The following is a 23,503-nucleotide window of genomic DNA, read 5'->3' as shown; positions in this document are numbered from 1 at the left end:
CTGATCACTTTTCCTTTTGGCCTCAAAAAAAGTACAATTCACCATTACATGAATTGAAAATGGACCTGAGGATTGAGAGTGAAACATTGAGTTCATTCAAATACCTGATCCATTGTGGCCAGTAAAAACAACTGCCTTTTCAACCAAGAGTCAAAGCCATAGATTTGTGGGTCTTCCGCAGACAGGATGTCTGGGTTCCACAGCTCCCTAATTTTATTTTTAAAGCCATCCCAGCAATGTCTTTTCTACTATGAAGTCATTTGGGCATCATGACAATACCATTTCCATATCCTTGATATGGACCAATTACCAAGCAAGCATTTGGAATCATTTTATTTGAATGTAGGGGATAAGTTCTGTTTTGTTAGAAAGAATTTTTCTTTTGGATGTCATCAACTGGGTCTATTTGAAAATAGCAAGATGGCTATAAGTTTTGCACTTGGAATCAGGGATGTCCCACATTGTGACCTTGCCATTAACATTGTCCTGGCTCAGTATCCTCATTTGTAAAATGCAAATAATAATTATACCTACCTTATAAGGATAAAATGAAATAGTATTTATTAAGTGCTTTGCTCACTTAAAAGTGCCATATAAATGCTAGCTATATTATCGGGTAGTACTTTGAAAGGTCCTCAAAGATCTTCCTTCCATCGTGAGGAAATATTAACAAATATAAAATTCAGTAATATATTAGCCATCAACCTTCCAAAGCCCTCAGGTTTCTAAAGTGTTGGTTTAAGATTCATAAGAATCTAGAAAATCAGATAGAACTCTTTGGTAGCAAAGAATAACCCTCTGAGCAAATAAACCCTTTGGGGAGTTGTCAGAGATTCTTAAGATTACACCAAATTCATTGATGTTTGACCTGTTTGACTTGCACAACAAAAAAAAGTTCTTTGGTTGACTGGTGATATCTGTAAGAAGTTGATCTTTCTGCATAAAATCTGGAAAGAGAAGCTGGAGACTAGAAGTCAAAAAAAAAAGAAATAAAAGCAAAGATAATAGAGCTGGAGAGCTGCAGAAGTCAGAGTTGTAGTAGTGCTGGTGAAGATTAGTAGAAACTGATAGAGAAAATCATGGCAAAGATAAAGATGATAAAATTCTAAAGTGTTTGAGAGGTAGAGGTGGAAGAAAATGGCCACCCACACTCTCAAGTGACTTTGAAGTCACATTGCATCTCTATTGGGTATGCCACACCCCAGAACTGCTTTTGAAAACATTTGTGTCTGATCCTGAGGTTCTGCCAACCAGTACGAGTAAAATACTGTCATCCACAGTATATGACACATGAGAATCAACTATATTGTAGAAACCATTCTAAGGCAGCTTCTCGTTATTTCTAATTGTGAAAGGTAAATGACAGAATTAAGTGAAGGTCATAGTAAACTTAAGAAAAATTTATTTAAAGAGTAAGCCTGAGAAAATGCTGCTGAGTCTGTCTAATCCAGATCTTCAAGGCATCTGTTGGTTTTTTTAAATGATTGACTCATCAAACATTGTTGAGCAGTAGGTTGAGATGTATGACTTCTGTCAAGCAGTTGGACCATGCAAGAGTTTTTTCTCAGAAGATAAGTTTTATAGATGTTCTTAATTCTGGTCCTATTGTTAATGAAATGAGGTTTAAAAAATAAACATGGTATTAAAAGACAGATGAGAAAACAGTAAATCATAAGTGTTCCAGAAGAATTTTGTCATTTCGTCAAGGAATTCATTTCTGGGCACCATCCATCACTTGAGTCCTTTAACACTACCAACAAAAAACTGGTCTATCTTGGTGCCAGTTGTGCCAGAAAGTCCATTACCTTAAGAAAACATTGACCTGTCATCGTCATCCTGCCATGTAAGTTCTTTGATGTTAGTTTTGTCTTATATAAAAACGGTTATTATATAAATGATAGATTACATCATTAAAAAATAAAGATTCCATTTTTAAAGTTGCTTTTTGCCTGAAAATCTTTTAATATAAGCATGGACAATTTTGGACTTGGGTTTAAATGAAGATAGAAAAGATGTAGACTCTAGGATTACGTCCTCTCGCCTTCTCACTGGATCAACACACTCACAAGTGAAATAGATGAGTGGGTGCAGGTAGACAAAGAACAGTTTTTTGGCTTAGAGATGGAAATCATAGATGTTTTGAATGATAATAAGAAGACAGAGGACAATGATAACAATTGAGCAAGTATTTATTAAGTGCTTGTTGTGAATGGCGCCATTATGAAAAGCATCATGCTATACCCTGAGCAATATAACAAAGGAAGAAATCATCTTAACTCGTAAAGTTTATAGTATTATCTGGAGAAACAATGTCTACATATATTGGTGTGTATAGAATAAATAGGAAACAATATGAAATAAATAATGAAACATGTTAGTTGGGGATCACAGGCATTATCTAGAAGGTGGAGTGAAGGAATAAAATGAGAATGGAAAGATGAATTGGGACTCAGGCAATACTGTATACCTTGAAGGCAATAGGGAAATAAGTTTTGAGTAAGGGAGTCTCTAAAAATTTCTGGATGGTGAAAACATAACTTGGAGAAAAAAGCATCTTTAACTTTTGATTATTTTGTCAGATTTGTAGAAAGTCAGCTGTATTTAATTGCCTAGGATGCCGTGAAGCTGTGTGCTTCATTTATATAAAAGAGGCAAATGACTTAAGTCAATTTTATATCTTTTTTAGAAAGCAAGTATCAGGACTGACTGAAGACATTATTTGGTCCAGGACCCTTGATTATATATCTACATCTGCATGTTTATTTGCATCTTCATTCTGAGTGTACCATGTTGATTGTCTCTTTAACTGATCATCTAATCATCAATTCAGGGTTAATTTGTTTTTAGTGAGTATCTGAAAAAAAGATATGAAAGAAAAAGAGTTGCCAAGTTTTCTAGGTCACATAACTAATAAGATGGAAGACTAGATGTTTTCTCCAATTTTTATGACCTCTCTCTACACAAGATATAAAATAACTTTCAGATTTCTCTATATTTTAGGATACTGAGAACCCTAAGATGAGGTGAGAAAACCTGATGAATTAACAGTAGGAACAAACCCACTCCTTCCACTTAACATATTCTGTCCAAACTTGAAACAGAAGCCATCACTACAACCCTGTCCCTTGCCATAAAAAAACAAAAGCAGAAGCTTATTCAGGTTGAGACTGCAATGCCCTCAGCTAAAGAAGAGGAGCTGAGGTTTGACTCTAGAGTGTGTGTGGATCTAACTAGCTTTCCTGAAGCAAATGACCCAGCATCCAACTGGGACTAGTTCTGTCCTTCCTAGCAATTCTTGGGAAAGAGACTTAGACTAGACCCATGAAGTATATAGAGTTTAAGAGACTACAAGAACTAGTTCTTTGGAAGCTTCATTCAAAGAGAAGGGAATAAAAAAAAGCAAACAGGGAATATAGGGAGAAAAAGACTAGAATTAGATCTCAGGGAGAAAGAATTCAGTTAAAGATCTTGAGCACAGGCAGATAAACCAAAAGGGAGGATACTAATAACAGAAGGGAATATGACTTCCAGATCTAGTTAAAGAGTTCAGGCATTTAGTAATAAGTATTCCAAGACAAAGGAAAATGACTCAGTACCTGATGTGGCAGAGAATTCTGGATTTTCAAGAGAGCATAGAACCACAAGCAGATTGTTCCACAATGATTTTAAAAAAGAAAAAAAATAAGAGCAGAATTTATGGTCTGCACAGAAGAAATAACTTGCAGAATAGAGTAACTTGAATCCACAATGGTAAGTCTTACTGAAGAAACAAAAGAGAAGGAAACTTATTTGGCAGTGCAAATATTTAGAAGTGCAGGATGATCTGGAAGAAAGAAAAACAAAAAACAATAACATTAAGAGAAAGATGCTCTCCATAAATGCAAAACATAAAATATATATCCTAAGAATTATAGAACTATCAAAAGAGCAGGTACCAGTCAAAAAAAACTGAACACCCATGCAAGAAATAATGTTTGGAACTTCTGAACACAAAATAAAATGAAGTTGGAAAGACTTCCCTTAGGGGAGGAAAATCCTGTTGTGCTTTAAACTCTAAAACACAGGGTGATTGAATTAAACACTTCAGTGACAAACATCAACTTCTGTAAGTGTTTTGAAAGACTTATAAACTATAAAGGAAAGAAAATTTGAATAACACAAGACTATTCTGCATCTACTTGCAACTACAGAAGGGAATGTAATAATATATTCTAAAGAGCAAAGGAGTTTAAAATGAAATATAAAGTAACATTCAGCAAATCAAAAAAGAAACATTCAGGGAACATTCCTAGACAAAACCAAATGTGAAAACACTTATTTTTTTCCCAAACACTCTAGACGACAGAAATACTAGAAGGGTAAATAGTATCAGCAAGCAACAAAAGATATTAACAATAGCAAAGACCAAAAGACCATTAAAGAGATAACTTTCTAAGCATAAATGAAGAGATAAAAGTGAAAATAGAAGTAAAGTAGAGATTAGAGTATAGCAACCTCTTTGAACATCATGTACTAAACTTCATTACACCCTGCCTAGGTGAATCAGTAGTTTTTTGAGCAAATAAATTACACAATGTAACAGTGTATAAAGTGAAAGGGAAGAAGAGCTTACTTTCTTACAATTAAGGGGCAAAAAAACCTTTGTCATTTGGGAGGGTCAAAGGAAAAGAAAGGGAGAAAATTTTGTTTCATTTGTAGGAAGAGTTATTGCTGATGAATGGTCCTATGGGAGAAAAAAAGATATTCTGTAAAAACAGATTGGAGTTTTTACAGTGGGTATTAGCTGCAGGGATTTAGTTCTTTAGAGAGAATACTCATCCTACTCCAGGGAGAGCTGATACCCAGGAGAGTAGGAGGGCATGGACCCAGGGACAAGATTTTAAGGTAAATGAGGAAAAAAATAATGAAAAAGGAAGGCCAAAGTCAACAACGAATTGTACAATTATGGCCACAGGAAAATTTCTACCATGGGGCAGTATCTTCTCTAGTATAAAGCAGTATCTTCTTCAAAGAGTTAGACCTAAAAAAATCAAAAAAGCAAAGAAATTAAAAATTAGAGAAGATATAAACTGGAAACCAAAAAACTATTTAATGATAGCCTTACAAGATTGTTTTTCTAAAAAGACTTAAAATATGGAATAACCTTTAGTCAATCTGGTTTTTATAAAGGCAGAAATTCATTTGGTGTTTTCTTGGCTAATGACTGAAATGGTTTGTCATTTTCTTCTCCAACTCATTTTACAGATGAGGAAACTGAGGCAAATGGGGTTAAGTGACTTGCGCAGGATCGTGTAGCTTGTTAGTGTCTGAAGCCAGATTTGAATTCAGCAAAATGAGTCATCCTGACTTCAGGTTCAGCACTCTTATCCACTGTACCGTTTAGCGGTTCTGAGTGAATCTTAAGCTATCTGCAAATCTTATTCTATCAGAACAGTTTATTCCTAAGTTTTTAGATCACTAAACTTTTCTTGAAGATAAAATTCCTGTTATTTTTCATCAAAAAGACAAGGAAAAGCTTGCACACACCAAGATTAATGCATTTGTTAGAACAAATTAATTCAGTTATTTAGTGTTTGTATTTTCCTTTCTGATGTGATGTTTTTAAATTATCTGATAGCAAGTTCAGTGACTTAGTTTCTTCCATCTAAATCTTAGTTCAGAGTGTTAAATTCAGAGCTAGAGAATGGGATTCCTCTCCCAAATGAGGAAGTTTTTGCCCCTTAATTATAAGAAAGTAATCTCTATAGTAAAATTGTCACAAAAGAATAAACCACACTGTTGTATCTTGCTTTAAAATGGCACCCTTTATGATAATTTAATCAAGGCTTCATTGTCATGAGCAGCACAGGTTCTGGCTACTTACAGGTACTGAAATAGAATCTGAGGAGATGAAATTGACTGTTAATTTGGTTGTTCCTTGCCCTCCTCTACCTCTTCCCTTGTTATTTCTAATGTCCAGATTACTTATATTCCAAATGTGTTTGTTTTGTTTTCTGGGAGGAGCATATATATGGTGAATTATATTTATTAAATACTGTAAAGAAAAAAATAAAACAAAAATCCTCCAAGCCTAACTCCCTTATTGACCATAGCATTGTAATTTGCTGACATGCTGTTCTGCACATTTTTGAACTGTTTGTCTAAAAAAGGCAGATCAAGGGATGGACAAAATCCAAAAACTCTACTCAAGGAACTTTGGAAAGTCTGGTAACTGTCTAATAAAAACAATGTGGTACCTAGCATCTTGTGACCAAATTCCCAGCTTTTCAAACCCAAGGGGATAGAGACCTTGTTTTGACAGTGACCATCCATATTTTTTTTAAGGTTCTCACTGATCCACTTCATGCTATCATTTGTCCTATGTCTTAGAACACCCATCTATCTTTGCATTGTTAGTGTCATTGAAATATTCATAATGCCTTCATCTGATAACCTGAAAGGGCTGTGTTCACAAAGGCCTTTTATGAGCCCTTTATGATTGGTATCATTTGTGCTTATTTCATTGAGTTAGAGAAAGTACCAATTTTGACATGTCTTAGATTAGATGAATTGAAAAAAAACTGAGGATAAAATCCTTAAGACACTCTAATCTCCCCCCCCCACACACACACACACTCCATTTAGTGTTTAAAGATGTTTAGGGACCCTACCAAGATTATTAGGTTGTAACTTGGGGAAAGTGGGATTGTGTACAGTGCATAAAAATGTCAGACTTGGGTTTGTATCCTTTTTTCTAATACTGTCTCTGGACACTGGGCACATCATTTAATTTCTCTTTGTTCCTCAAGTAATTCAGTCTTTAAGTTGTAGGGCAGATGCTGATCTTCATTGGTATATGGAATTGTTATTACTAGAACTTTTTGTGTATCAGCCACAGGCCAGGTAAGATGGCAAAATAAAGCAAAGAGGGAAAATGGATTGGCAATCAGATAGCTTACAGTAAAGTTTCTAAGATTAAGACCCTATAATTATTTTGTGATTGACTTTTTTTATGATTTATTGAGGATGCACAGGATACAGTTGACCCCAGAAGCTATTCAAGGCTTTTCTTTGTTTGTTACTAAATCTTGACTTGGATTGATAGTGTTGAGAAATAGGCAACTTGGTCTTTGTAGACCTTTGTGGCTTGACTTGTTTTTGATTGTCCGTCCCCCCCCCCCCCGAGATTGCAAAAATGAGCCCTGTTTTAATTGGGAGATGCTGATATTTCCACTTTAGGGAGTTTAAATGACCCTGCTGCTCTGCTTCCATTAGTTAACATTTTATTTTTCTTTCCTGTTCCTTCCAGAATTATGACTGTAGCTACCACTTCTTTTTACTCATCACCGACTTTCTACTTAACTGACTTCAGCTTATTCCCTTCTACTGAAACTATACTTTTAGAGGTCATTGATAAATCCCAACCACCAAATTCAGTGACCTTTTCTTGTGTTCTTCTTGACCTGTCTGCATTACTTGAAACTACTGACTAATCTGGGTGAGTGTGATATCAGATTATGCCCTTCTCACACTTTTATCTTGGTGGTTTCTATGAAGCTCTTCAATTTGACCTCTAAATTGAGGCTGTGTTCATAGTTTATTTCTCATTTCTCTGCTCTTCTGTGCATGTGTACTCTCTCTCTCTTTTGGAGATGTCAAACATGCCCACATCTGTATCTTTTTTTTTATAACCCCCCTGACTTGTATTTTACCTTGAGCAGCCAGTCTCTAGTTGTTTAGCCATGTTCTGGACATTATTATTCAGATTGCTATTCTGTAGAGTGAGGTATCATATTAGTGTAAATCTAGTTGGATTTGGACTTAGACTGTCATAGTTTCAGATCTTTACTGGTTGTATCCTTTACTACTAGCATGTCTTACACACATCATTCAGACTTTGGGCCTCAGTTTCTTCATCTTAAAAATAAGGGGGCTTTGCTGTATGACCACCAAGGTCCCTTCTAGCTCTGGCAGTTCCCAGGCAACTCTGCCTGACTCTCCAGACCTAGGTATCCATTCAGTAAATCCTTCTTCGTTTCCTTTTAATGTATTGTCTTCCTCTATTAGAATGTAAGCAACTTGAAGGTAAAGCTGTCTTTATTCTTTTTAACCTGTATATATAGTTAGTATATTTATAGCACTTAATAAATGTTTATTGAAAGATGAATATTGAATAAGCACTATATGAATGTTAGTTTTTATTATTAATGTGCCAGGCACTTTACAAAAGTTATCTCATTTGCTCCTCACAACAACCTTGAAAAGTATTTGTTATTTATTAATATGACCCTGTTTTATAAAAGAAAGGCTGAGGTAAAGGAACTTGTCTAGGGTCCCATAACTTATTAAGCTCTGAGGCTGGATTTGAACTCAGGTCTTCCTGATTCCAGGACTAGTTTTCTATGTATTAGATAGTCATAATACTAGATATACAAAGATTAGATGGAAGATAACCTTAGAAAGGAGGGCTTTGTTTATGTTGTACTTTGAAGGTAGCTAGGGATACTAATAGTCCTAATTGAGGTGGAAGAACAAATGTGGGAAACATCCAATACAAAGGGATGGAGCCCCAAGGAGAAGGAATGGAAAGTGGGCTAGTATGGCTGTTGGGTCATTAGGGTACAGAGAGGGGAGTACTGGGAAAGACTGAAAATACAGGAATAAGCCAGGTAGTGAACTTTAAACACCAAACACAAATATTTGATTCTGGAGGTAATAGGAACTCAGTGGAGTTTTATTGAAAGGCAGATTATCATGGTCAGACCTGATGATGGACTGAAGTAGGGGAAAGCTTGAAGCAGGAAGACCAATGAGGAGACTATTGCAAAAGTACAGATGGGAGGTAAGAGGGACCCAAATAAGAGTGTTGACTCTTATGAGTAGAGAGAAGATGAGGCATCCAAGAAACGTAGAGGAAGGAAGAGCTATATATGGCAACTGATTGGATATGAGGAAAGAATTAGAATGAAGATTGAGGATTACTGAGCTGAGCTTGTGAACCTGGTGACTTGAAAGATATGGAAAATTATAGTGTTAGGGAAAATTTGGCAGAGTAGTGGTTTTGATCAGTAACATGATCAAAACTCTTTCCCCTTATAAGCCCAGGCTTTGGAAGGCAAAGCAAGACTTGAAGATCTCTATGGGATTATTGCCATATCCTTTTGATCCCATTTGAAATCAGTAATCAGTATTTGATATCGATTCATATGGGAGGTAGGAGCTGGTATTGTGAATTCCCTAGGTCAGGAGCTGGACTTGCTTAAGGGAGTTCCTATAAACCTTTTACCAATGCAGATTAGTAGGTTTTTTTTTTTTTTGAATCTTTAAAATTCTGAAAAACTCTTGATTTAAAAATGCTATCCACTTCCAGAGAGAAGTGCAAATTGAATATATTTTTTCACTTTCTTCAGTGCAAATTGAATATATTTTTGAATATATTGCCACTTCATTTTTCTTGTTTTTATTTTTGCCACATGGCTGATATAGAAATGTTTTCTATGATTTCATGTGTATAATTGATATATTTCTTGTCATCCCAATGGGTAGGGGAGAGGTGGGAGGGAGGGAGAGAATTTGGAACTCAAATTAAAAAAAAATGTTAAAAGAAATAGCTAAAAAAGAAAAGAAAAGAAAAGAAAGAGTGTTAGGGAAATTAAATGATTTCCTCAGAGTCACAGTTAATGTGTATTAGAGGCCACACTTGAACCCAGGGCTTCCTGCTTTCTGGCCTAGTGTTTTATCTACTATACCTCATTGTTTCTTCATCATTTCATTAATAAGCTTTAACAGATGCCTCCAATTTATATTGGTTGGCTTATGTATTTCTTTTATCCATAGCAAAAGCAACCTAGTAAAAATACTGTCCATTATTGTTTTATTCTTTTTAACTTTGGGTCTTAAAGCACTTAAAAAAAAGTTCTTCACTTCTATTCTTTGCATTTTTTATAGTTTGTTAATGTTGTAATCATAGATTACAACCTAGCAGACGGAAAACTGCTCACTACAAAAAATGTTAGCAATTCTTCTCATAGAACATTGATACCAGGCTGGTTTCCTGTGATGAGGAAAACATCCTGGCAGGTGTGTGTCTCTCCTCCATTCCTGCCCCTAAGCATGTTGGACACAACTATGCCATGAGGGCTGTGTGTGTGTGTGTGTGTGTGTGTGTGTGTCATTTAGAAAATCTAGATCATTTAGGAGTCTTGGTTCTGCTGTTCATTTTATGATTTAAGTCACTTACCTTCTGGGTCAGTGTTAACTACATGAAGATGGGCAAGAAATTAAAGCTTGTAACCCTGTGCTAATAGCATGTTTTGATGAAAAAGTAAAAAGTGGAATAAATCATCTAGGATCAGTCAGATTTGTGGTCCACCTAAGGACGTAGTTTGTACTGTCTGAGCTCAAGCAAATTATGTAGTTTCTATGGGGCCTGAGATTTTTATCTTCGGTAAAATGGAGGTTTGAACTGGAATAACCATTCCTAGGATCTGTGGGGCCTCTATGGATCCATGGCATTGTTAGGAGTTTGAGAATACCAGTGTATGCTGAGCATGATTATTTTGAGCTTTTTTTTTTAGTTCCTATAAAAATATGTAGTATGATTCAGCATAATAAATATTGGAAAAATGCTTTCTGTAGACTGAGTTTATGTCTCAAACATATAAACACACATATATATTAATGCTTTTTGGGTTTAAGTACAAATTCATTGAAAATTTGTTATTGAATAGAGTAACTTTTTGTTGTGCTTTTATTTAATCACCTTAATTTGCTAATGCTATATATTACATATACATATACATACATAAACTGTCTTGTGAGAGGCACAGCATTGTAAACTTGAATGGAGAGTTGAACCTGAATGAGAAAAACCTGGCTTCAAGTCCCATCTCAAACATGTATAGCTGCATGGACCTTGGCAGGTCACTTATGTTCATTCTGGACCTCGGGTTTCTCATCCGTAAAATGAGGAGGTTGGACTAATTTATTGGACCTGATTTGTAGAATACTAGCCATTATGTAGAAAGATTTTTTTTTTCCTTTTCAAAATTTTTGTTACCTGACTGGGTCAATAAAATTTTAGATGAGCACCTTAGGGATTTCTACTTGAGTTCTAGAGTCCCCTTTAACATAGGGATTATTGATGGAATATTATCAGTTCAGTCACATGTTGGTAACCTGTGTTCTTCCTTGTATGGGCATTAGGAACTTTTCTTTTTGTAAACCGTAGACCCTCATGCCATCATTAATGGGATGTTAGACCTGTTCCTTTCCTGTTAATTCACCTAGGCATCCTTGACTTAAATGCTATTGATGCCCTTCTTCAAGACAGCTCAGAGGGACCGTGTCTTTCAGAAGCATTGGCTGCTATTTATGATAGTGTGTTTTTGGTTTGGCTCATGTGTAGCAGGGAGTATTGTATACTTTTGGAGCATGAGATACAATTAGAAAACAACAGCTTTAGATTGCGTTCTGAAATGATATGTTTTAAAGGGGAAAAAGTCAGTACCCACTTGTTATTGTTGGTACAATCCAATATATTTGCTGTCTCATTTCCATGTAGTCAATGATAGGAAAAATTGCTTTGGTTTGTGCCAGAATGGTTCATTCCTTCAAGAGCTCTGAGGTTTTAACAAAGCAGTGAAATGACTTCAGTGGAACCCTTCCCTGCTGAGTGGCCTCAGTCCAGTAGAGCTTCCCCAAACCCCATTCTGTTGGCTGCTTCCTGGTCGGCCTTTTATCGGATGTTCTGTGGCAGTTTCATTGAGGGTTGTCCCAAGAACAGTCTAGTTTCTCCCAAGGTACACATGAGATTACTTAAATAAAGTCTTGACGAGCATACAGAGATTATTTTCCCCAAGGAAGAAACTCTTTAAAGGAGGAGTCCTGAGAATCTAAGTTGATGACAGAGATATTATCTGGGGAGGCTGTTGAATTAGAAACCTGTACTACTTTATTGGAATGGTTCAGTCTTGACACTTGTTTTCTGTGGACTAAGAACCTTAGCCCTGACTGGCCAATTTCCCAGCCATTAGATTACATAGGACAAGGGGAAAGGAGGGAGAAGAATATAGCTTAGGATCCATGCAGTGCAACAGATGAAGAACGGATGTACTGGAAAACCATTGGCATTTCACACAGTTTACTTTGTATTCAGTTTCACCCCAAGGATACTTCTGATAACTTATTGGCAGTGGATCCTGCAGTTCATTTGCTTGGCCCTAGGTAAATTAAGAATAATCATCTGTAAACCTCAGTTTGGGGGTAGGAGACATGGAGGCTGTGTGTTTATATACAGATATGTACAGACATATATATATATATATATATATATACACACACACACACATATACACACACACACACATATGAGAGGGAGGGAAGGAGGGGGAGAGAGAAAATATAGGGAGAGACAGAGAAAGGGGGGAGAGAGAGAGGAGGAAGAAAAAAGAGTCAGAGGAGAAAGAAAGGGACAGAAAGACAGGGAGGGAGGGAGAGGGAGAGAGAGGAGGAGAGGGGTTGGATACAGAGGGAGACTTTTTTTTGTTGTTGTTGCAAAAGTGCTACCAAGGCAGATTTTATCAAGGGTTTAGCTGCTGTCCAAATATTAAAGATAGTATTAACTGTTTAGATGTTAAAGGACATTTTGTGCCTGAGAGATTCTTTTTTTTATTTAAACAATGTATTCAAGAAATTACTGAGAGATTCTTTTTCTTTTTTTTATTTAAACAATGTATTCAAGAAATTACTGAAAAGGATAAAGAGTGTTTCTAGTACCTTATTTTCTTCCCCTTGTAGACCCAAAGGGAATTTACTTCTTAGATTGTCTTCCACTAATTCTTCCCATTCACCATGGGAATGTCTCCATTTGGCAGTGAGTAGATTCTCTTGACTTTTAATTAAAAATCATTCTATTAAAATCTGTTGTAAAAATAGACATACACTGCCTTACCTAATGGGGAAGGAGGAGAGGAAGATACAGGAAAAATAAAATGCCAGATATTGCCTCTGGCAATATACAGTAAGTTATCAGGTGAAGGATTATATCCATTGATCATCTGAAAAGTTATTAAAAGGGGAGCAGCTGGGTGGTGCAGTGGATGGAGCACCAGCCCTGGAGTCAGGAGTACCTGAGTTCAAATCCATCCTCAGACACTTACTAATTACCTAGCTGAAAAGCAAATTCTTTGAGTAAAGTGACTAAAATGCCTCTACTTTTGGATCCAAAGACTCCACTACTAGGCATGCTTTGGATGGAGTGCACTGACCAAAAAAACCCCCAAAATCTTCACATATACTTTTTTTTGTAGCATTCTTGTGGGGGAGGGGGGGTTAGCAAAGAATTGGAAACAAAATAGATATCTGTTGATTAGAGGAATGACTAAACAAAGCATGCTATGTTTAATGTTGAAGATTTACCATTTAAAAATATTAATATGCTTCTAGAGAAAACATGAAAAAGTTTAAACAATTTGCTATAAAGGGAAAGGAGAACCAAGAAAACAACATACACATTAATCACAGCAATGTAAAAATAAAAAGATCAGAGGCTACAAAATAATAAAAAATGAATATTTCAAAATTACATAGAATAAGCTTGGCCCCCAAGTGGTGAGGGGGCGGCTAGGTGGCGCAGTGGATAAAGCACGAGCCCTGGAGTCAGAAAGACCTGAGTTCAAATTCAGCATCAGACACTTAATAATTACCTAGCTGTGTGGTCTCAGGCAAGCCACTTTAACCCCATTGCCTTGCCAATTTACATTCTATAAGTGGAGGGAACTGTGGGTATAGAATATTTCAGTTTTTGTCAAAAAAAATTTTTTTTGATATATCAATTGATTTTGCTGAATTTGTTTTTTTCCCAATTTTTATTTTTTTTTTAAAAATCATCTTTAGGGGATGGCTCTCTGAAATCGGGAAGGGAGGGAACAAGAACAACCTGTGAAAGGCCCCATAGTGAACAGAGTGATTGATTTCCAGTTATTGGGGATTGCAAAGGGGAGATTTGTAAAGACCCAAGGGCTAGCTATATTGTTAGCTTATGCTGGAGGTGGAGTAGAATGGATAATATAACATGTTGGAGAAAATAGGGCCGTTTTTGGAATGTGTAACGTTCAAAGTGTATGTGAATAGTTGTAGTTATTTATTTACTTTTAATTTATGAAGTAGACTATTTCCAAAATGTATAATAAAAAGATAATTGTAATTTAAATTACATGATAATCATGTAAATTTCTTTTTTTTCTTCCTCTCCCTACCCTAACCAAGGTAGTTGTATTAAAGTTCTTTAAGAGAATAGATCTCTTCTGCTTAATCATCATCTAATGGAATAATCCAGTCAGATCTCTATTAGGAGGAGATGCTAAAGTATTTCTGAAGAGTATATAAGTAATAATCAAATGTTAGGAATAATGCTGTTTTGTAAAGGATAAACATGCTAAAATGCTAAACCAAATTAATTATTATTCTGCACCACTGGATAATTTTTTTTCTTTCTTATTATAGACATACATTGGAAGTGTGGTTATATCAGTGAACCCATACCGATCATTGCCCATTTATTCTCCAGAGAAAGTGGAAGATTACAGAAATAGAAATTTTTATGAACTGAGCCCTCACATGTAAGTATGGTATTAAAATTTTAAGATTTTCTGTCATTGAAGCTCTGGGTTGTTGAAAGATGTGTCCAGCTGTTTTCCATGAGTCATAGGAAAATATGTTTTTATCAGTTGTGGTTTTCAAGATAAAAGATTGCAGAGTTCATTTGGTGGCATTGTCTTATTTTTAAAGGAAAAGTCAAACTACTTCATTTAGTGTCTTACTATTTTGAGTTCTGAAATGTTTAGTTCTCTTTGTACAAAAAAGTTTTTTGGTGTTTTTTAATGATAATAGTAATAGATATTGTTATATCTTTATAGAAAGTAAAACTAAAGTTTTGTTTATTTAAAGATCACATACAGTGAGAAATGTTTCCAAGTGCACAACAAAATAGTTGTGCGATGATAGTTGAATGAATGGACCCAATGCTACCTTCAGTTTATACAGTGCATTTTTGCCTTGCAATGTCTCCCCAATATTGGGGAGACATTCAACTCTTGACATATTTCTACTATACAGAGAAGTTAAGGAATTTTCCTATGTCACAGAGACTCAGGTGCATTGCTTTTTATGAAGCTACTTGTGTGACTGTTGGTTCTTCTGTTTGTAAGACAGAAGAGAGTTATTTCCTAGAGTAAATAATTCCTGTGTATGGAATACCAGTGTATTTAGTTTATAACCCTAATAATAACTAACATTTACATAACACTTAAAAGTTTACAAAGGTCTTTACAGGTTCATTAACTTATTTGAGTCTCAAAACAGTCTTGTGTGGTAGGAACTCATAGGTATTATCCCCATTTGACAGATGTGGTCACAGAGTAAGTTTTGAGAGACTTGATTCAAACCAGATCTTCCTGACTCCATTACTGACAGTCTGTCCACTGCACCCCTCTACCTCTTTGTTAATCTGTATATTCAAAGTAAATTCTTCATAAACAGCTTAAAGAAATGCCTACCCTTTTTCAAAGAAGGTTAAATCAGTGATGGTTTTGGTTTCATTTCTGGTTAATGAATTAATAATTCTGATTTAAAGTAACACTACTGTGATGTTTCTGAATCTTATACACCAGTGGTGGGATCAAAAATTGAACCCCTATATTTTCTAATTGCTAGATTAGAAATAATAAAGGAAAAAAACTTTGCAAAGAAAGGGAACAAAGAATGATAGTGATCTAAGTATTTTTTGCTTTGTCTTTTGACATCTTCTTTGTTTTTTTAGATAGATTTTTCTGTCTTTCTCTATTTTTTCATTTGCAAGATGTCCATTAAAAAAAGCAAACAAACAAAAATACATGGCTGAGATTTTTCCCAAGACACCAAAGGATTTACTAACTACTAATTTAATTGGCTACTTTTTTTTAAATCAAGAATTAATGTTTTTAATGTTAATTTTTATTTAGAATGTTTACCAATAAGTCTTGGGACAGGTTATGGGTTATGGAGGACATAGATGTTCATAACAGTGAACCCTTGAAAACCCAGACTACCTCCAATTTTAATGACCCATCTGTTGTAATAGAATTGAAAACATCAGTGGGCAGCTGTTTGCCAAATGTGATATATTGTGAAAGGAAAGAACTGGTTAGGGACATATGCTGAGGAATATTTAAAAGTTATCAGGCTGATGAAGAGTACGTTTGTTTTTTGGAATTTAGATGTTTGCCTGGTACTCATTAGCAACTGACTATTTAGGACCTGATAGAGTCTTAGATGGTGTCATAGCAAAAGGAAGATTTACTTTGGGAGCTTGAAGACTTGATAGATATAAAAGGGTAATTCTCCTGGAGCAGATGTTCCATTTCCTAGTATTTATTTGCTTCCTTTGATATGTTCCAAAATGACATTGCTGTTCTATATGGAACTATATATTAAATAAAAGAACCACTAATGAATAATCATTTCAAACTCATTGAATTGTCCTCCAGGTGCGTAAGCAAGACTAGACAAAATTTTGTTTGGTTTTACATTTAAAGCCTATCAGGAAAAAAATAGTAACTGTTCTTCAATCTATTAAGTCCTCTTATGAAATAAATCCATTGCTTTATGCTTAAATTTATATACTAATCAAGTCTAATCTATAGAGAGAGGTTCACAATATGTATCCTGTTCCCTAGAGCCTAACCCAGGCTGTTGGCTATTATATCTGGCAATAGCCTTGGGCTTCATGCCTATTCATTTGATGTAGGGACAACTAGATGGTACAGGGCCTCAGACACTTACTAGGTGTGTGACCCTGAGCAAATCACTTAACCCTGTCTGCCTCAGTTTCCTCATCTGTAAAATGATTTGGAGAAGGAAAACAAATCACTCAAATATCTTTGCCAAGAAGACCCCAATGGGATCACAAAGAATCACACAGGATTAACAGCAACAGCAATACTTATTATTGATGCTTTTCCTTTTCATAGATAATTGTGAACATGCTTGTGTTCCCAGCCTTCTAACTCCTGCTCATGCACTATATATGCTTTCTTACCCTTATGGATTGCCACATTTCATTCCCTTATCTTTTAACTTTATTTCTTTCTACATTCTAGTTTCTATCTTCACTTCATTCTTCTTTTTACTGAATAACTGAAGCTTTGAAAATAAGAAGCTTTGAAAATTCAGAACAAAGTTGTATTCCTTTCTGCTCTGAGGGTACCTGTCCTTGGAATGTCCACATAAGACACATCATTTATTGCAGTTTTGCCTATGAAGTAACTCTATTCTTGGAATAACTTTTCAGTCATTGAGGATGCTTGCAAGATGAATTTGTGCTGACCCTACCTTCTCTCTTACACTATCTGAAAGCAGAAGAGGTAGAATTAATCATATTCACTTAAATGTGGCTTATGAACTTGAGTCTCAATTTTTTTTGAGACAGAAGACTGATTTCTAACTTTTTGAAAAACTTGCTAGACCAAATGCTCTACATGGGACATCCTAGAAATAAAATTGGGCCTTGGCTTACATTTAAATCAAGACCAGCTTAAGCACAGAGCCATGCTCTGAAAATTTGGTTAATTATTTCTTCAGTATAGACCTCATTGGAATTGATTTGGAACCATGGTTTAAGCTTGATCCACAGAATCATCTAAACAAGAACATTACATTAAAGCCATGCGCTTTTTGGAGGAAGCCTGAAATCTCTGTTATGCTTTTACATAAGTCTTTGCTTTTAGTTCTAAATTCCTTTCACGTTCTTAATTTTCAGATAGCAAAAATGATGAATAAACTGGGGAAAGAGAGATTGGAAATAACAGAAATAACTGGGTCTGTGAGGCTCTTTCAGATGTAGGCTTTAAAATATTATTCATGAGGCATTTGTTCAGAAAACTACCTTATTTCAATTTCATTTCCCCGAAAATATATAAATATTGTTCTCTCCATTCTCTGAACTCATAATTGTTATTGTTGTGTTTTTCAGTCATGTCTGACTCTGTGTGATCCCATTTGGGGTTTTTTGGTCATAGATACTGTAGTGGTTTGCCAATTCCTTTTCCAGTTCATTTGAGAGATGAGAAACTGAAGCAAACAGAATTAAGTTTCTTATTCAGAGTTAAACAGGTAGTAAGTGTTTGAGGCCCTGTTTGAACTCAGGAAGATGAGTCTGCCTGACTCCAGGCTCACCATTCTGTCACCTTGATGCCCTGAACTTATAACATGTGCTGGGTCAATACATTATTGAGTGAGATTTGTGAATTTTGTGTAACTGACAGAGGTCTTGATTTGGGCCATTGAATTATGTTTTATTTCACAACATTCTAAATATGTACGTCATCACTGACCTTTAATCCCAATATCTACGGACCTTTAGTCACTGTCCTCACTACTGTTAAGTTCATAAGGCTAAATTTAGAGCTGGAAGATTAAACCTTACAGCAGAATTTCTGAAGTTGAACTTTTTTAAAAAATATTTTGATCATTGTATCCATTAGATAAAATAGCTCCTCTTATAATCTTGCATGTTTCATTTTAGATACCTAAAAACATGTTTTTTGGAAGGACTCCACAACTTTTACCAGTCTACCAGGGGAGTCCATGATACAAGAACCCCTATCTTTAACCCTCCAGTTATTAAGATGAGGAAACTGAGTCCAAGAGAGGTTAAGTGACTTACCTCAGTCACACAATATGGAGGATTGGAATACAGATCCCTTGACACTAATTATAAGACTCTTTACACTCAATCATTCTTCCTTTCATTTTATTCCTCTAGAAGTGACCCTAAAAGAATTTGGTATGGTCTGAAAGAGTTAAATGAGTCTACCTAATGTTTACAAATTATACATCACCTTTGAGTATATTGATATATGATATATTTGGGAGATTAGGACTTCATCCTACTCCATTTTTAATGGAAATTTCCTATGCATTGTTTTGTTTTAAGAAAATAATACCACCTTCAGAATAGATAAAATTACGCATTTTCTTTCAAGGTTGACTCTTGTGGGCAATGAATATAGGTAGTTTGCTTGGAGACTTGGTTGGCCTTTGACTAGCCTGTGCAATTCTGAAATATCAAGGCTGCAATAATGTTTCCCAGGTTTATAGTTAGCATTTATTAGGAAGGTTTCCTTGTAAAGGACAACTATTGTTGTCTTTAAGGTCATTTCAGTATTCTTTCCTGTGTTACTTATGGAGAAGAGAATATTTTTAATAGTTCTTTTAAGTATTTGACTTAGAAAAGAAACTTAATTAAGTCATTAGTATTCCAGAAGAAAGAAATTCTAAACATTAATTGGCCTTTTGGACTCTGCTTATTTGACAGATGTTATTTGCTTGGCTTGCAGAATTCATCTTCCCCCTTTCTGTGTTTTAGGACCTGATAAATTCTGTCCAACTTTGATTGCTTCCTCATATATTTCCTCATGGTCTTTTTGGAAAAGTAGAATCTGAGCCCTGTCTTCTTTGTGAAATGAATTTCGTATTTCTGATCTTTAGCCTGACATTGCTTAGTTAACAGACATTGGTGATACTGTTTAACATCCTTGAATTCTGCAGGTTTCTCTGCTTATAAAAAGGAAAGGGTTGAATTAGATCAGGGATCTTTCACCTTTTTTTTTGCCAGGGACCAATTTTGCAGTCTGATGAAACCTCTGAGTCCTTTTTTAGAATAATGTTTTTAATTATATAAAACAACATAGGCTTACAAAAAAAACACAAAGATTAGTGAAAACAAACATTTTATCTCCCCACTCCCACCCCCATCAAACTTTATGTATCCCCTGATACATAGAGTCTTGGTCCTCTGTGGATCCTGATTTAGATGGATCTGTAAGGTCTTAGAATTACGTAAGTTAACATTTTAAATATGCATGATGTGACTTTTTTTGACATGTCATGTTGTTGGATTTGGAATCAGCAAGACCTGTTTTCAGATCTTACCTTTGATACTTAAAGCTGTGTGACCATGATCAAGTCATTTAACCACTCTGAGCCTTAGTTTCCCCATAAAAATGGGGTAACCCTTAGACTCACCCTCTCTATGCATGGTTGTGTATCTCTAGTCAGTAATAGTGTTAAAGTACCTGTCAATATTAAAGGACTATATGCATCAGTATTGCCATTTTAATAGGCAAATTTGTGCTGGAGATAAACTTTTTCTCAGATTGAATAGATTTTGTAATTGATAGGACAGATTGGCACATACCACCTTGAATTTTTTTAGCAGGATAATGAAATTGTGAGTAGTAAAAAAGAGTCTTATTATGTAAAATCTCTTTTTTTGATTTAGGATCTTAATCTGGTCTGAAAATTCAAATGTACTTGTGAAAAAGTCAACCAATGTACTTTAAAGAAAAGTGCATTTGTCCATTTAAAGAAAAGTGCACTTGTCCATTTGTACATAATATAAGCTTACAGTTAAAAATGGAGAAAGGGAGGGAGGCTAGAGAGTCATTGACAAAAATGTTAGAAGTTATTGATATTGGCAGTAGTCTCTTGAACTTTAAGAAGAAATTAATTATATATAATAGGGGAATGTGGTTTGAGATCCCAGTCACAGAGTGTTTTCTTGGTGATGAATATCCACAATTTGCAGGTCCGACCACTGCCCTAGGTAATACTCAACTTGAGGCTAAGACCTGACTGCCCCATACTACTATTAGCCTTATACTGAAAAAAGTAATTTCATCTCTTGTAACTTCAATTTCCTCATTGGGAAAATAAGGGCCTTAAACTGGTTGAACCATTCTTCCTATCTCCCTGCCCAACCCCATCATCCCCATCAACCCAGTCCACTGTTCTATAATTATATGAACCTGTAGTTAAGTTATTTCAGTCATATCCAACTGTTACTGTAATTTTCTTGGAGTGATTTGTTTTCCTTCTTCAGCTCATTTTACAGTTGAGGAAATTGAGGCAGAGAGGGTCAGGTGACTTGCCCAGGGTCACATAGCTTGTAAGTGTCCAAGACCAGATTTGATCTCAGATCTTCCTGACTTCAGGCCCAGTGCTCTCTCCACTGTGCCAGCATGAGGCTAGATGTTTAAAGTGACCTAGAATATAAAGTGGCCATATCATTCAAATTTGCACTGTATTTTCCATTGAGATGAACCAATTACTGTATTTTATATAACTTTGAATAATGCAAATTCAAATATATTAGTAACCCCTTTATGGAATGCATTAGTTGGCACTAATCAAGAACTATAGAGGTATGGTGAAAAGTGATATTGAACAAGCAAATATGGGTAGAAACAATACCTTGAGATTCAAGAATCACATTGTCAATTTGCTTGAATTATTTGGACATTGAAAAGCCTACTGAGGACATCTCCCCCAGAAAAATTGAATGTTTGGGTAGAGGGCAATTCTCCAAATCAGTTCAGTCCAGGTTGAGTGGGTTTTCAACTCCTACAGGTGTGAATTTTCAAATTGAAGTTTACCCTAAAAATACATTTTTTTTTTTTTTGCAAGGCAAATGGTGTTAAGTGGCTTGCCTAAGGCCACACAGCTAGGTAATTGTTAAGTGTCTGAAACCGGATTTGAACCCAGGTGCTCCTGACTCCAGGGCTGGTGCTTTATCCACTGCGCCACCTAGCTGCCCCTAAAAATACATTTATATATATGTAATAGTTTAAATTTATGCTAAAACATTTTACAAATTGACAGAGAAAGGTGATAATTTAACATTGAATGATAAAAATCAGAAATCTATTTTAGCAATGAAATTAGATAAATTGTAATATTGGATACATTTTGTTAAATATAATTAGAAAATTAAAATGGCAAGATGCATATAGCTTTAAGATAAATGCTTATATGTATTTTAAATTATTTCTTGAGGATGGAAATAGGGTTTTGAATTTAAAACTGAACTAGTAACTATAATGTGATAAATTTGAGGCAGAGATCTGTTGGAGAAGAGGTAGGATCAAGAAGAGTAGAAATCTGGGTGCATCAGCTGGTGGCTCAGAGGGTAGAGTGTTGGAAGACCTCAGTTTTAATTTAAGATGGAATATATGAAACACAGCTTCAGAATGTAATCTCCCCATTTTACATGTGAAAAAATGTCGACGAAGAGCAGGTTAAGTTTTTTGCCCCAGGGCACAGGTAGAAAGTGTCTAGAGGTAGGATAGTTTTGTAACTTAATGGCTATATGCGTGCATATCTTGTTCCCTGCCAAACAGTGTAAGCTTCTGGAAAGCACAGGCAAATCTTGGTCATTTTTTTAAATGTCCCACAATACCCTGCACAAATCCAGGCAGGAGTGGGTGCTCATTTAAATATTTTTGAGCCCCCCCCCCCAGTTAAATTTTGCCTACTCCATTTTTCTTTGTACTCTTCACCCACTGGGAAAGATCAGAATGAGATTTAAGTTCAAGTGAGTCCTGGCAAGGGATTTGCCTCTTCTAGGGAGGAGGGAAGATGAACATGGTCTTCATAGAGTACTCATTTCTGTAGTTATTAATCAAATGTAGATTTGATTTTTTGACACTTGGGCACCAGATGAAATAACCTATGCGTGGTTTTCGGTTTAGTGAACCTCAGGTTACAACTTGGAGTGAAATTTAATTCCCCTTGAAATATTTTCAGATACTTAACTTTTAATGACTGTGATTACTTCTCCTTTCCATTTTATATTCTTATGTTGTGGGGAGATTATAACCCCCCCCAAAAAAATTTTCTTCCATCTCAGATGTTTCTATTTTTTGTTATTTCTTTTACTTCTCCATTCGGCACATGTGCCTGGCTCAGCCTTAACTGTTGATTTATTGTGGGCAAATGGTATGTCAATGAGGGTTCATAGCTTCCTTCAGGCCTAAAGTAGTTTGCTTTGTTATTATTTGAAGATGCTCAGATAGTTCAACCTCAAAGCCCATTTTTTGCTGGATTCCATTGAATTACTTTTTCTGGAACCAATATATCTGGTGGTAGCTCGTAAAATCTATGAGAATTTTTTGGCAATTAGATGCAATTCACAAGTGTATCTCTCAGAAATTGTGGCAACATGTCCTGATCTTCCTGAAAACTTTTAAATAATGAATGTTAACTCCTTTCTCCAATGGATGATGAATATAGAAAACTCAAGTTCATATACTCTGGGAAGCTGATGTTAAGGACAAGGGTAGCTTCCTTCTTCCTTCAAAGCTCTTTTGTATTGAAGACTTTTCTGATCCCTCCAGCTGCCAGCCCCATCCCTCTTCTACCTTAAGAATGAATGCATTTACTTTCATTTAATAGGATGAGATGCTGAGCCATTTTTGTTCATGTGTCAACATAGAGCAGGGTATCTGGCCCATGGCAGACCCATAATAAATGCTTATTATGAGTGATATCCCTCCCCACCCCCATTCAGATATGAATGACTTCAAAGATAGAGGGTGAAGCAGTCCTAAATTAGAAAGAAAATCAATAATAGAACTACAAATGACTGTGAATGAAGCATTTTAAATTGTATTTAATTATCTTGGTTTTTATTGACTTCACTTTGATT

General features: G+C 35.5%; 1 protein-coding gene across 5 annotated transcripts in view; it reads left to right on the top strand.

Annotated features, from left to right (window-relative positions):
- MYO1B (myosin IB) overlaps positions 1–23,503 on the top strand; it is a 215,343-nt gene that overhangs the window by 55,188 nt on the left and 136,652 nt on the right. For all 5 annotated transcript variants that reach the window (XM_074215472.1, XM_074215473.1, XM_074215471.1 and 2 more), the window contains exon 3: positions 14,485–14,600. In XM_074215472.1, the coding sequence (XP_074071573.1) occupies positions 14,485–14,600 (116 nt within the window). The remainder of the gene's footprint in view (positions 1–14,484; positions 14,601–23,503) is intronic.

Source organism: Macrotis lagotis, chromosome 1 (assembly GCF_037893015.1).
Source record: "Macrotis lagotis isolate mMagLag1 chromosome 1, bilby.v1.9.chrom.fasta, whole genome shotgun sequence".
Taxonomy (NCBI): Eukaryota; Metazoa; Chordata; class Mammalia; order Peramelemorphia; family Peramelidae; genus Macrotis; species Macrotis lagotis.
The sequence above is the reverse complement of the archived record's forward strand: the minus strand, read 5'-3'. Positions and strand labels throughout refer to the sequence as shown.